This window comes from Acipenser ruthenus, chromosome 1 (genome assembly GCF_902713425.1).
Source record: "Acipenser ruthenus chromosome 1, fAciRut3.2 maternal haplotype, whole genome shotgun sequence".
Lineage (NCBI taxonomy): Eukaryota > Metazoa > Chordata > Actinopteri > Acipenseriformes > Acipenseridae > Acipenser > Acipenser ruthenus.
Window position 1 is genome coordinate 81,297,415 of NC_081189.1, and position 14,971 is coordinate 81,312,385.

Genomic DNA, 14,971 nt, shown 5'->3' on the forward strand with positions numbered 1-14,971 from the left:
CAAGTTCAATGAAATGCTGCTGGAGACATTTTGGTGTGGGTGCTCCGATGAATACAGCGCTGCTTCTTCTGCAGCACTGAAAGTGTTGGGCCCATTCAGTACAACCAACATGTGTGAAACCGGATTTCCAGCCTTGACATCGCTGAAAACAAAGTACCGAGCCAGGATGAACACTGACCATGACTTTGCTTGGCGAAGATACCTCCACGTCTTGATAGAATTGTTGCTCAGCACCAGCAACAAGTTTCAAATTGAGTAAGTAAAACAAAAATAATATATATATATATATATATATATATATATATATATATATATATATATATATATATATATATATATATATATAATGTGTGTGTGTGTCTATCAGTGATGGCAATACGACTCCCATTACATAGCAGTTTGATCCATTCTTGGTTTTAGTAGTATAAGTTTAATAAGACAAACCTGAACTTGTTCACACTGGGGCTAATCAAGTAGGGATGGGAATTTTAAATGTTTTAACGTATAACTCCAAATAAGTGGTTAAACGTTGAATAATATGGCAGACGTATAATTGGTGAACGGACATTTTTTACGTTGAATAATATGCTAGACGTATAATTGGTGAACGCACTTTTTTTTTTTATCTAGTAGTTTTAGTATCGTCATGTACAGCAGTCCGTCGCGTATCCACCTGCTGTGTGCCACAGTAAGGGCGGATGTTATAAAAATGAAGGGGTTTGGCAATTGCCTCCAAGTAGCTTTTCTAATTGGTGCAACAGAAGAATTGACACTGGGGCGGGTTTTATTCTTGGTCGAGCTGACGCTTCACTGGCGCACTGTTTTTCTGCTCTAGTAGGCGTGGTATTGTATCAATTCTACGGTTTAATGAAGTTAATGCCAAGCGTTTTTTTTTTTTTTTTTTTTTTTTTTTTTAAAGTTTGTTATATACATTTTTTAAATGAAATGGCATCTTTAAACAAAGGAATGAAGCAAAGCCACGTTTGGAAGTATTTTGAGGAACCGGACGAGAAAACAGTGGTATGTAAATAATTATGCCAAACAAAACTGCCGTACCACAAAAACACGTTTAATGCTTCATCATTTGAAATTAAAACATTCAGAAATTACTGTGGATTGAGTTAAAAAAAAAAAAAAAAGCAAACATCCATAATAACCAGAACGCTTCGCTGACATTTATTTAGCCCTTACACCCCTGCGAATACTGATAACATGATTTTAAAAGGAAGTTTAAAAAATAAATAAATCAAAGAACGCATATGTGTAAATAAATTATGTATAGGCATTAATTTACCAGTACACTTTTTACACAAATTGTTTGTTTAAAAAAAAATAATTAAAAAAATGTCCTTTATTTTATCTGTGAATCCCCTGAACAGTAGAGTTATTATAACAGTGTATTGGAATCTGCATTTCATAGATTATTTAACATATGCAGCGTATTATTATTATTATTATTATTATTATTATTATTATTATTATTAATGGTTTTGTTTTGTTCTTTTGATATAATATAATATGTAGAAAAAGGTTTAGTTTAGTTTATTCACTGATGAATCTACGGGTTAAATCAACTAATGCCATAAATTAACTCATCAAAAATTTGAAGCCCTAATTTCAATATATACTTTGGTGTGTATCCGTGCAATCTGCGCATAAATATCGTCTTTTCCCCTTAACATTCTAATCTACAACTAATCTGACAACAATAAAAGCTACTTAAACATACTTTCTGACGCTGGTCTAGAGACAAGAGAAATCATGTCTGACAGGACACCGTAATGAAGGCTCAATTCGCAGCTACTGGACAGCAAATCACAAGGATTGGTCCACAATTCTGTCATCAGCTGGATCCAAACACCCTCCCTCAAAACCAGCCAGTCAAACTGCCAACCCTGCTTCAGTTCTTTCCGCACCAGCCAATCCACTCCCTGCCAGCTTGAATGACGTCCCGCCTCCACCAACAAGTTTCGAGTCTGACTCAATACTACACAGACTATTCAACAATTGTACATGTCCAGAGAAATTATAATAAGAAAGAGTAAGACCCCAATAAATAAATATGTTAGCCATATAATAATAATTGTAATAATAATAACTTTTAATAATAATAATAAATTTTTATGGGGGGGGGGCTCAGAAGCAAAAAGGTTGAGAACCCCTGGCCTAGACAATTGACACAGAATAGATCATGGTCCTATACAGTTGTTGGCACATGTGCGCAGTCTATTGCTCCCAGCACGTTGACTACAAATGTCATATAAATTTGTTGAAAATTAGGTACTTGGGTGTTCGCCTCAAAAATGCATTGAGCACAACTGGCAACGCACGAGAAAAAGCGGACTGGGAAATAGTTGGTTATATCATTTGTTTTATCAATTGATTATTTTAGCATTACCTCTTAAGAACCACCATGTTTTCTGCACATTCTACTCAACAACCAATACATATTTATCAAACTGTTAAACATCGAAGACACTGTTATGATTCAATTTACCACTTGTGAAAGTCAGCTTGGTTAGCTTGATACATAGGGGTAGATGTACTAAAGTGCCCTTGGTTTCAATATACTTGGTGTCCCTCATTTAACCAGGTGTTTCCATTATTGTGTTCACTACCTGTAGCTCGTAACCTATGCTGTCACATTAAGCATACAACAATACAAAGCTTTACAAATCATTAAATTAATGTAATTCAGTAAAACTTTAATACTTACAGTTAAGGTAATGAAATACTGTAATTAAACGTACCATATACCAAAACTTTGAAAATCATCAAAGAATACAATTCAGTATAACTTTGACACCGATTACAGAGCTTTAGGAATCATTAAACTTCAAAAATGCAGTAAAATATTTCTGTACTTTGATACTGGCTGGTAAGGCATTGTAATAATGTGCAATTGAAATGAATACAATAAAAGTTCTTAGCTGCTCAATAACATAGACATGATCTCCAGCCCTTACTGACGAAATAGAAGAAAAATCAAGAACGAGGTGACTGTTTTAATTTGCGTAAGTGCAACATTTAACACTAGAACCACCGGATTTCCAAACTACCTAAAACCACCACGTGGGTCACTGTGACCCTGTGGCAATGTGCCCCGCCCCTGTGTGCATATTATGTGTTGTATGTGTTGCGTGCGTGTGTAAATGTTGGTGTATAGTCATTGGTACACGGGATATAAACGGGTCTGTGTTTCACGTGTATTTAAAAAGTGTAGATTTGTATTTAGGCACGAGGAGGGCACAAATCACTTCACGTGCTGGTTAAATGTAATATGTAAGCACGGGGTTGCACAGAATTAATTCACGTGCTGGGATTCAAGTGAATAATTAATTAGTAATTGAATCCCAGCACAACAGTATATATAGACACATTTTCTTTCACTCAGGGTTGGGTGTTCGAGAGTGGAGAACGGGTGAGAGAGAAGGAGAACGTAAAGTGAAGTAAAATAATAATCTAGAAGTGTTTGTACTCACCGTGTTTGTTTGTCTCTCCGTGCACCATTTGTTAAGTGTTTAGTACGTTTTGTTTGTCTTTTTATTTTGGCGTATAGTGCCGTGTCCCTTGTTTTGTGTTAAAACCTTTTATTTTCTGTGCTGTTTAATAAATGCTGAGCGAAACCATTCGCTCAGCTTCACCAAAACCCCAGGTCTCTGTTGTTTATTTCCTGGCTCTGGTCTGACGCCACCCACTCCGGCCGTCTTTGTGACACGTGGTGTCATCGTGGGATAACAGCGCCTCCAAGCGTCAGACCAGGAGAGGGGGTTTAGTGTTTTAAAAAAAAAACAAAAAAAACACAGGACTGTTTTCAAAAAAAAAAAAAAAAAAAGTGAAAATGGAAGGCTGGAGAGACGGCTGCCGGGACCTGGAGGACCTCCTCGGGGGCCTTGAGGACCAAGGCTGGTGCATGGCCTGTGGGGTCTACGGACACACGGTGGCGATCTGCCCCTTCCAAGGTGAGGAGGAGGAGGAACCGGCCCAGGAGAGGAAGGTAGGGAGGAGGAGTAAGAAGAGAAGGGGGAAAGGAAAGCTGCAGCAGCAACAGCAACCACAACACCAGCCGGAGGAACAGCAGCCCGGGTGTTACTGCTGCGCTGAGCCTGGGCATTCCAGCACCAACTGCCCCTGGTACCCCCTCGGACAGTTACCCCAACTATGCCCCATCTGCAGAGGTGAGCACTTCGTGGCCTGCTGCCCTGTCCATCAGGAGAGGGAGGAGCAGGGGTCGCCTCAGTCTCCACCACCAGCAGGGGGAGGTAGACTGCTGCTCCCACCGCCCCAACCACAACTGCAACAGCGGCCAGAGGAGCCAGAGAAACTGTTCCCCTGGTGCACCTGGTGCGGAAAGGTGGATCACCGCTGGAGGGATTGCTCCGAGGTGCCACCGAGCTGGTGCGGGCGATGTGAGGAAGGGGGATACGACTGGTCGGGATGCCCCTATGCCAGCTCGCCAGTACCTGAGTGGGAGGAGCCTGAGCGTCCACAGCCCAAGCGGGAGGAGCCTGAGCGTCCACAGCCCAAGCGGGAGGAGCCTGAGCGTCCACAGCCCAAGGGGGTGGAGCCTGAGCGTCCACAGCCCAAGCGGGAGGAGCCTGAGCGTCCACAGCCCAAGCGGGAGGAGCCTGAGCGTCCACAGCCCAAGGGGGTGGAGCCTGAGCGTCCACAGCCCAAGCGGGAGGAGCCCGAACGTCCTACGCCTGAGTGGGAGGAGCCCGAACGTCCTACGCCTGAGTGGGAGGAGCCCGAACGTCCTACGCCTGAGTGGGAGGAGCCCGAACGTCCTACGCCTGAGTGGGAGGAGCCCGAACGTCCTACGCCTGAGTGGGAGGAGCCCGAACGTCCTACGCCTGAGTGGGAGGAGCCCGAACGTCCTACGCCTGAGTGGGAGGAGCCCGAACGTCCTACGCCTGAGTGGGAGGAGCCGGTGCGTCCACAGCCCAAAAGGGAGGAGTCGGTGCGTCCACAGCCCAAAAGGGAGGAGTCGGTGCATCCACAGGCTTGCATAGGCTGCTGAGGGAAGCATGGGGAAGAACCGCCCAGCCGCAGAGGCCGAGAAGAGGGCCAACACCCGCACCCCAGCTTGTCCTGACTCCCTGCCTCGCTTCGCCCAAGGATGCCGGGCTCGCTTCGCCCAAGGATGCCGGCCTCGCTTCGCCCAAGGATGCTTGCGACGCTTCGCCCAAGGATGCTTGCCACGCTTCGCCCAAGGATGCCTGTCTGGCATCGCCTGGGGTTGCCAGCCGCTCCGCGTCGCCTGGGGTTGCCAGCTGCTCCGCGTCGCCTGGGGTTGCCAGCCGCTCCGCGTCGCCTGGGGTTGCCAGCCGCTCCGCGTCGCCTGGGGTTGCCAGCCGCTCGGCATCGCCTGGGGCTGCCAGGTGCTCCGCATCGCAGCAGGAAGTACTGTGGCCGGAACCCCACCAAGGGGAGCTGCCGGCCATGAAGAACGTGGGGGAGGTCCGGAGACCTGCTCCCACTGCAGCAGTTTCGCTGCCGGAGATCGTGGGGGAGGTCCGGAGACCTGCTCCCACTGCAGCAGTTTCGCTGCCGGAGATCGTGGGGGAGGTCCGGAGACCTGCTCCCACTGCAGCTTCGACTGCCGGAAGTACTGTGGTCGGAGCCCCACCAAGGGGAGCTACCGGCTACGAAGAAAGGGGGAGAGGTCAGGAGACCAGCATCCCCCGCAGCAATTTCGCTGCAGGCGTGGACCAGCAGGCTGTCAGCCGTGCCACTACCGGCAGGGGTGCTGACAGCATGGCCAGCCATGGGCCCACTGAAGCCTCCCTTCCCAGCCCGAGACTTTGTCCTGGACTGCTGGATTTTTAAGGGGGGAGGTGGCCGTTGAGGCCATGTGTGCTTTGCACAGGGGGGGGTATATGTGGCAATGTGCCCCGCCCCTGTGTGCATATTATGTGTTGTATGTTGCGTGTTGCGTGTGTTAATGTTGGTGTATAGTCATTGGTACACGGGATATAAACGGGTCTGTGTTTCACGTGTATTTAAAAAGTGTAGATTTGTATTTAGGCACGAGGAGGGCACAAATCACTTCACGTGCTGGTTAAATGTAATATGTAAGCACGGGGTTGCACAGAATTAATTCACATGCTGGGATTCAAGTGAATAATTAATTAGTAATTGAATCCCAGCACAACAGTATATATAGACACATTTTCTTTCACTCAGGGTTGGGTGTTCGAGAGTGGAGAACGGGTGAGAGAGAAGGAGAACGTAAAGTGAAGTAAAATAATAATCTAGAAGTGTTTGTACTCACCGTGTTTGTTTGTCTCTCCGTGCACCGTTTGTTAAGTGTTTAGTACTTTTTCTTTGTCTTTTTATTTTGGCGTATAGTGCCGTGTCCCGTGTTTTGTGTTAAAACCTTTTATTTTCTGTGCTGTTTATTAAATGCTGAGCGAAACCATTCGCTCAGCTCCACCAAACCACACCTCTCTGTCTGTTTATTTCCTGCTTCTGGTCTGACGCCACCCACTCCGGCCGTCTTTGTGACAGACCCATACATTTTTAAACTGCTTCGTTATGAAAATGAAAGACATACTATCGGATACAACTGAAAAGTTTTATTCATGAACATCATATCTAACATTTGCATCGCAAATTTAAATGGAAAATTAAACATAAAGGCTTTATTTTTAAAATGAGCGCATATACAGTACAACTACAAACAGTGAAAAAATATAATAAAATACACATTTCAAAAGAAACGGGTATGTACATATACCGGTGTACAGGTGTAAACGGGTACATGTACACACAAAACTATAAAACCAAAATCATTGTTTCTAATACTACATAAAAAGAAAATATAACACTACTTCCAGTATGACGGCTGTATTGTACTCTATGGAGGAGCGTACACGTCTGCCAGTTGACTGTGCCTGCATCCAGGAGCTGTGTTGTAAACACAGACGCAGTTGCATTGAACATTATTGTGTAAACACGTGTAAACTGGTACATACAAACCTGTAAAACCAAAATGTTTTTTTTTTCTAATAGTAATATAAAAAAAGAACATAGAACATACCTTTCATATTAGGCACATAAGTTGTTATCAGTTTGCTGTGTGCATCCGAGTGCAGCTTGCCGTATTCCAATCAAAATGACTACTTTCAAGATTTAATATTTCCTTCTGATATATTCCCAGACAAACAAACAAAAGGCTTGAAGTAAAAAAATAAAATAAAACATGTGCTAGGAGGAGGGGGCGTGTCTTGTTTGCTGCTTTTACAAAAATAAAAATGAATATCTTACGTTATATTAAAAAAAAGATTGTAAATGTATTGTAATGCATGGGTCACATTGACCACGTGGCGGTTCTAGGTAGAACTGTTTATAACTTTATAATTTTTGCGATTCTGGCTATCAAACGCCGTCTGGATATTTAATTCATATATTTAGGAAAAGTCAAAAACGGACATACACATAACATTTACAACGGAAGAGGAATTTTAATCCAAAATGGGCCAAATTGACCCACATGGCGGTTCTAGTGTTAAAGCACACAGTGCTCCATCTAAGGTTTTGGTGGTCTGAATAATTCTGTAACTTTCATTTGCCTCAGTCTGCTGGTCCTTTTTTTGGCAGCTAAATGTAGTAGCTGTTTTAGCAGATAAAGCTGTGTGTGTAATACACCACACGTAATTTTACAGTGATTACAGGTGTGTTCGGTTGATTAGGCAGTACAGTTGATCAAAGATTGGATAATTGACTCTCTACTGTAGTCATTTTCCATTCAGTGCTGCTATTAAATAAATACAGCTATAGTAACTCCTATTAACTTGGAACTAGCCAAAACTGAAAAAATGAATAAACTACTATGTTGTTTTGTTGGCTTCCTAGGTGGTACAACACCAGCCCAGTGGGAAGACATAACAGGAACTACACCGTTAACATTTGTCAATGAATGTGTTTCCTTTACTACAAATGTTTCAGCAAGGTAATACACAAATTTGGTTGGAACTGATATTAAAGTAAATCTAACATACTGTAGCAGCACGTAAAATACAGATTACATACAGTATAAAGAATATGTAGGTGGTTGGTAAGTCAGTAGTTAGGGGTAGTTGTCATTCCATCTCCCCAACAATCATGACATTAAGAGAAACTGTATTATCTCCTCACTCAGTAGCATGTCCAAAAGATTCAATGGAATCACAGTTGCTCAAATCAGACTTTAGATTTACATAAGTGATTCATTTATGCATGACTTTCTGTAGTTTGTCAAGATACTTGGGAAGCTCTGCCACTGAAAATGTTATATAAAGTGCCTATAGTAAGTATTCACCCCCCCCCCCCCCCCCCCCCCAGTCTTTTGCAGACTGAAGCAGGTTTTCCTCAAGGATTTGCCTGTATTTAGCTCCATCCATTTTGCCATCTATCCTGACAAGCTTCCCAGTCCCTGCCGATGAAAAGCATCCCCATAGCATGATGCTGCCACCACCATGCTTCACAGTAGGGATGGTGTTACCTGGGTGATGTGCTGTGTTGGGTTTGCGCCAAACATAAGGCTTTGTATTTAGGCCAAATAGTTCAATTTTTGTTTCAATGGACCACAGAATCTTTTGCCACATCTTTTCAGTCTCCCAAATGCCTTTTAGCAAATTCCAAGCAGGATTTTACATGGGCTTTTTTCAGAAATGGCTTCCTTCTTGCCACTCTTCCATACAGGCCAGATTTGTGGAGTACCTGAGCTATTGTTAACACATGGACAGTTTCTTCCATCTCAGCCATGGAACGCTGTAGGTCATTCAGAGTTGTCATTGGCCTCTTGCTGGCTTCTCTGACCAATGCCCTTTTTACCCAGCTGCTCAGTTTTGGAAGACGGCCTGCTCTCAGCAGATTCTGGACTTGACTGTGCTCCAAGGGATATCCAATGTCTTTGAAATCTTTTTATACCCCTCCCCTGATCTGTGCCTTTCCACAACTTTAACCTGGAGTTGTTTTGAAAGCTCCTTGGTCTTCATGATACTATCTTTGCTTTGAATGCACTACCCAACTGTGGGACCTTACAGAAACAGGTGTATTTAATCTGAAATCATGTGAACCACTTTTATTGCACACAGGTGGACTCCATTTAACTTACTGTGTGAATTCTGAAGGCAATTGGTTGCACCTGATCTTATTTAGGAGTGCCATAGCAAAGGGAGTGAATACTTATCAAATGAAGACTTTTCAAGTTTTTATTTTTAATTGATTTGTTTTTTGACCCCCCCCCCCCCCCCCCATTTTTTCACACATTGAAAGTGTTGAGTAGGTTGTGTAAATCACAGGAAAAAAAATTCCATTTAAATGCATCAAGAATTCAGGTTGTAACACAACAAACTGTGAAAACGTCCAAGGGGGGGTGAATACTTACTATAGGCACTGTAAATGCTCACAACTCACCCACTGATACATTTTTCTTAAATGTAACTTTCTGTTTCTCTTCCAAGGTTCTGGCTGATAGACTGTCGGCAGAACCAGGAGTCGGTTAACTTTGCCACACAAGTGTACAGAGAGATCATCTGTGTACCCTATATGGCCAAATTTGTCATTTTTGCCAAATCGCATGACCCTATTGAAGCTCGATTGAGGTGCTTCTGCATGACCGATGACAAAGTGGACAAGACCCTGGAGCAGCAGGAGAACTTCACTGAGGTGGCAAGGAGCAGGGATGTGGAGGTGAACGGCTTTTAAAAATCTGCATGAACTGTCACGATGTTGTTTTAAATACTCTAAAAGGATACAATCTGCATGTTTGGAATGTCCATTACCTGTGTATTATCCTATTATGTGATGCTTAGGTCATTATTTACCTTGTTTCCCAGTGAATATCCTTTTCAGTCATGGGTGCTGCTTGTGAAATACTCCTAAAAGCTGTGTGGTAGTTTGAACAAAGTCCACTAGAAGTGTAAAACTGTTTGTAAAAGAAAAAATATGTCTATCAGAATAACAGAGGTCACAGAGATTAGATGCTGACCACTACTGGTCATTTATTTAAGCATCTCACTTCAGAAAAAAGGAGCTTTTCAGAAATAGACCACGTGCTTGATGTGTTTTTGCCCGATTTGACCATTAGCACGGTTAATAATCATCTAAACAGAACCAAATAATTGGAAATAATGGAAACATAATGCTATATTGAATATCCTTGTAATCTTCATGTACATGTTTGTACGTCACGATGCTTCCTGGTTGGCAGCTTCATTTAATAACAAACCACCTCCATTATCACTCTTGCTACAATAAGCACAGTACAATGGAGAAGAAATAATACATTCATAATAAAGACATGGAAATTCAACCAAATAATGACGAGAACTCAGAAACAATGAGATTCAGACAAGAATTTAAGGAGACATAAAAGAACATGAAAGAAACAATGGCTGATAAAAACCTCTCAAAGCTGTATTTGAGTTCAGTTGGAGAAACCAGATAACTTCACCAAATACCTGGAAAAGACTAACACCTTTTGAATTTAATCTTGTTAGTAAAAATAAAAAATGGGGAAGACTTTACACAGTGTCTTTGCTTGAATTTATTATTTATTCTCTGTTGTACTGATATAATGGTGGCAGTTTGTTTTTAAATGTTATTCACTGTTCAATGCTTTAAGAAACATAGAGTATATAAAATAACATGCAGATGGATCAGAATGATATTATTATCACACAATAATCACACAATAATACATGTCTGTCTCATGGCAGAGCCACTCATGCATTACTGCTCAAAACCAACTTGAGACATATATTGTGTTATAATACATATTCTGACCCATACATTATTCAATTTATATACAGTGATAGACAACACTCATAATAGGATATGACACAGGTCCATGTTAAAACATGTTTGTCTTCAGTATATTTCTTCCAAAATAATATATAACTGTGTGTGTGTCTTTTTCTGATTCTCTAATAAATACTGCATTTATTGTATTTATGTAGGTTTTGGAAGGAAAACCAATCTATGCTGACTGCTTTGGAAACTTGGTGCCACTGACAAAGAGTGGTCAACATCATCTATTCAGTTTTTATGCCTTCAAAGAAAACAGGCTTGCCCTCTTCATCAAGGTAAGACAATATAGTTTTTTGTTTTTTTATCAAGTTATCTGAAGAGTACAGAAAGCTGTGAGATTTGGTGAAACAACAGAACTGCCTACATTTCTGTTTTCAGAATGTGGATTCAAGCAGTGTGCATGGCTTGTGAATCTATTCCCTGTGTCTACTATGAATAACAATATGCATTTATTGATTTTCTAGGTACGAGACAGCACTCAGGAGCCCTGTGGTCGATTGTCCTTTATGAAGGAACCCAGATCCTACAGAGGTTTAGCACACCATGCCATTTGTAACCTAAATATAACATTGCCTGCTTACTCAAAGGTAAGAATACACTTTTAAAAGTATGCTTTAAACAACTTTCATCTTCTTCTTGTTCTTATAATTTGTAAGACGTCAGTGTTTTTTTTTGTTTCTTTTTGCAGTAGCTTGTTGTTAAATAGGGGTAGAAGGCTTTATGAATTAGCCAGAGGTTTATCATACTCTACAAGTAAAGGATTTGGCAAGCCAAACTAACCTCTATATTGGATTTCGATAATTTGTTCAGCCAATCCGAATACAATATTTTTCTAGAAGCATGTGCCCGCCTACAGCCAATAATATTAGTGCATCTACTTCACAACGAATCGTCAATTGAGTCAATAGCTGTGTTAAAAAATCTGGAACAGCTGCAAACAGCCAACTCCACTTGTTGCAAAAGGACAATGTTTTTATTTAGAGTTCCTACATTAAGCGGATTGGGATAACTATTAAACACTTGATAGTGCTAAATTTAGATATACTAAAAGAAACTTAATAAATTATTTGACAAACATCTGGGCTAGAAGTTTTTTCTCAATTTCTTCAAAATAGTGCCATGGGATTTTAAATGTCCACAGAGTAAACCTCATCTTAACATGTAAAGGAAGGCATGTACTACAGCACAGCCCCCTAAAACTGCTCCCTGTAGCTCCTACTATTAACTAGAGATTCCCCATCCATGCACTAACAAGGAACTTCTGAGACCTGACAAGATCAGAATCCATGTTTCATGACTGCACTTTTTTGGTTTTCATAATGTTTTACAGAACAATACAAATTCCAGTTTATACCAATCTGCATGATCAATCTGCTCTGCATGCTACCTATTTCATTTCCCTTTTGCATTTAATATCTGATATCTTCATTTCTAAAACTGCCTAAGCAATACTGAATATATTAATTCTTATACATTTTGTACCTCTTCGCTCATGCTGTGGCAGCCCTCTCTGATAACTCTTTGCTTTGCCTATTCTTTCCTCTGCACTGCTTCTTGGGACTGAAAGGAATCTGATTCGGATCAGGAACAAGAGGAAGAGGTAATCCAAGCACAAATAACTCATTCATTTCCAGTATGTGACTAACATATATACTCATTTTATTATAATTATTTAGAACAATTTAAAGAAACTGTTCCCTTTTCAGTGGAGGACATAAAAACGGAATTATAAGAAGATATTATATTAAAATGCCAATGCTGAGTTTTTATTGGCTACACATAGTTATAAATCAAGGCAACTGAAAGTACCGAAGGTATCGAAAAGATGATAGCGCATGGGGTAGGCAACCACTGCTTTCCATTACATTGCTAGAATTTGTTCAGGTTATGCCAGCAGGTTCAATTCAATAATGAAGGAACTTGTTAGAATAAAGTCCTGCAATTGAATGGACTGGAAGAGCCATGGTTATGTACTCATGTCTTACCCCTGAGATAAGGTTAGGCTTGGGGTATTTATAGAGGTTTAACGTAGACAGTGTAGAAAGCTACAGTACAAGTGAAAACCAGCATGTAGTGCTCAACAGTTCAAACCCAAGCTAGAATAGAGGTACTGAAGAAAAGCTCAGGACAAGACCACGTTGCTTGTAGGAAGATATTTCTTGACACTTTCATACGTTTTGGGGTATGCTTTATCATCCAGGAGTGTGCTGTCATGGTGGGTTGCACATCTGAAGATAACAAATTTGAAATAGATGTGCTTTTTTAAAACTGATTAGAGAAATGAATTACACCGAATTAAAATGCTGTGCCAACAAGCCCTTTAATAACTGTAAGGGGAAATGTATTGATTAATTATTGCATTAAGCTTTACTGCCAGATGTACAGTATTAATCAAGAAATGCCATCATTTTTTGGAAAACCTCATTCCATTTTTGGTGAATGTAATACTTTTGTAGATGTTTCAGAAAAAGGTAATATGTAAATCCTCATTCCAGCATTGTACTGTATAGCTTTTTAATGATTGCCTTATTTCATGTTAATAATACAGTTAAACAGTAATTAAACTATTTTAAGTAATGCACCAGGAAGAGTTTGTTATTAAAATTTTTGAAGCGCTAGCAAAATGGGATTAAAGGGTACATAAGGACCTTTTATTTTATTCCTATGTGTTGCTACAACTGTTTACATAAGGACTTCTCAGAACTACATTTGCCATTATCCTCCTGCTCACATATGTAACTGAGATGGAGTTACCAGTGAGCAGGAGGATGATGGGAAATGTAGTTCTGAGAGGTCCACGCGGGTACATGGGAAGCCATCTTGAGGCAGGGAATGCAATTTAAAAGTTAAAAAAGTGGTGAAAATGTAAAAAAAAAAAAATATTAAAACAACACACACCTTACGTAAACAGTTGTAGCAACACATGGGAACATGTAACACAATAAAATAAAAAGGTCCTTATGTACCCTTTAAGCAATAATCAATAACAAAACACTTGAAAACAATACTAGAATATGATCTACTACAATGAATTATGTCTGCATTTTAACGTGGATTTATCAATATTCTGTAACTATGGTGCCACAAAATATGAAATACAGTTTAAGTAACAAAGATGTCAACACAGACATTTACCAGTACTGGTACTACATTATTTCTGTATTCTTTAAATTAAGGTTGGCACAATAAAAATAATGAAGAGACATACCTGTAGACCTAGAACAGAACAATGCCGTAAGCAGCTTCTTTATCTTGTACCCTCCCCACCCCCACCCCCTTTTTTCACAGATAAGCAGGACACCTGAGAAATGTAAGACATATTTCTAAAATTATTGTATGGAGGATAATTTTTGAGAGATAAAAGCTACTTACCATGTCTTACCATGTCATTACTAACACAAATTCCTTCAGCTAAAATACCTTATTGTAATGTTAATGTTAGATTATAGTCATGTGATGTAGTACACTGTTAGATATTTATTGAACTAATTGAATACAAAGATTATCACCCTATTATTCGCTTACCTTCAACATCCCTAGTAGCCTCGCTGCAGCTGATGCGCTTTTTTCAAAGCCCTTTAGTTTTGTATGTTTGTCTTGTCCATACCTCATCAAGCAAAGGTTATGCCAGTTCTGTGGCATAATACTGTCACTTCTCATCTTTGAAAAAAAATGTCAGTATCTTATTTTAATTTAATGTCTAATGTTATTAAAAGGGATACTGTCTGTATGCACATATTTATACAACCATTCCATAACGTGGTGAAGTACAACAAAAAAAAATCTGAATCTGTTTTGACAATCTGCGTTTTATTTACACCTTACATTTAGTAATCTTCAACAATTGATCACCATTTATTTAACAAGATGTCTAAGATTGCAAACAACTCACCACTTATGTGATTTAAATATTTAAATCATTCCAGACCATAATTATTTTTACACTTATCTGCAAGAGATGCATCTTATTTATTTGGGATTTAAAACTGGAATGAATTAAAATGCTTATTGTTTTAACATGCTAGTCATTTGTTTTTCACCTGAGGCTACATACCTTTGCTTTGCATGGAAATAACTTGGCTTACATGTACTGTGTGTGTGTCCAGTGTGAGTGTTCTTTTGACTAATTTTGATTCACTTATAATTTGATTCACAGTAATTCCTTCATGTTTTT

The 14,971-nt window shown here is 40.2% G+C and overlaps 1 protein-coding gene across 1 annotated transcript in view; it reads left to right on the forward strand.

Moving 5' to 3' along the window:
* The window catches only part of LOC117421068 (ankyrin-2-like), a 137,687-nt gene that overhangs the window by 96,579 nt on the left and 26,137 nt on the right, over positions 1–14,971 (forward strand). Inside the window, 6 exon segments of the mRNA XM_059030808.1 lie at positions 7,858–7,954; positions 9,450–9,678; positions 10,947–11,072; positions 11,262–11,384; positions 12,365–12,397; positions 14,086–14,107. Of these exon segments, the coding sequence (XP_058886791.1) occupies positions 7,858–7,954; positions 9,450–9,678; positions 10,947–11,072; positions 11,262–11,384; positions 12,365–12,397; positions 14,086–14,107 (630 nt within the window).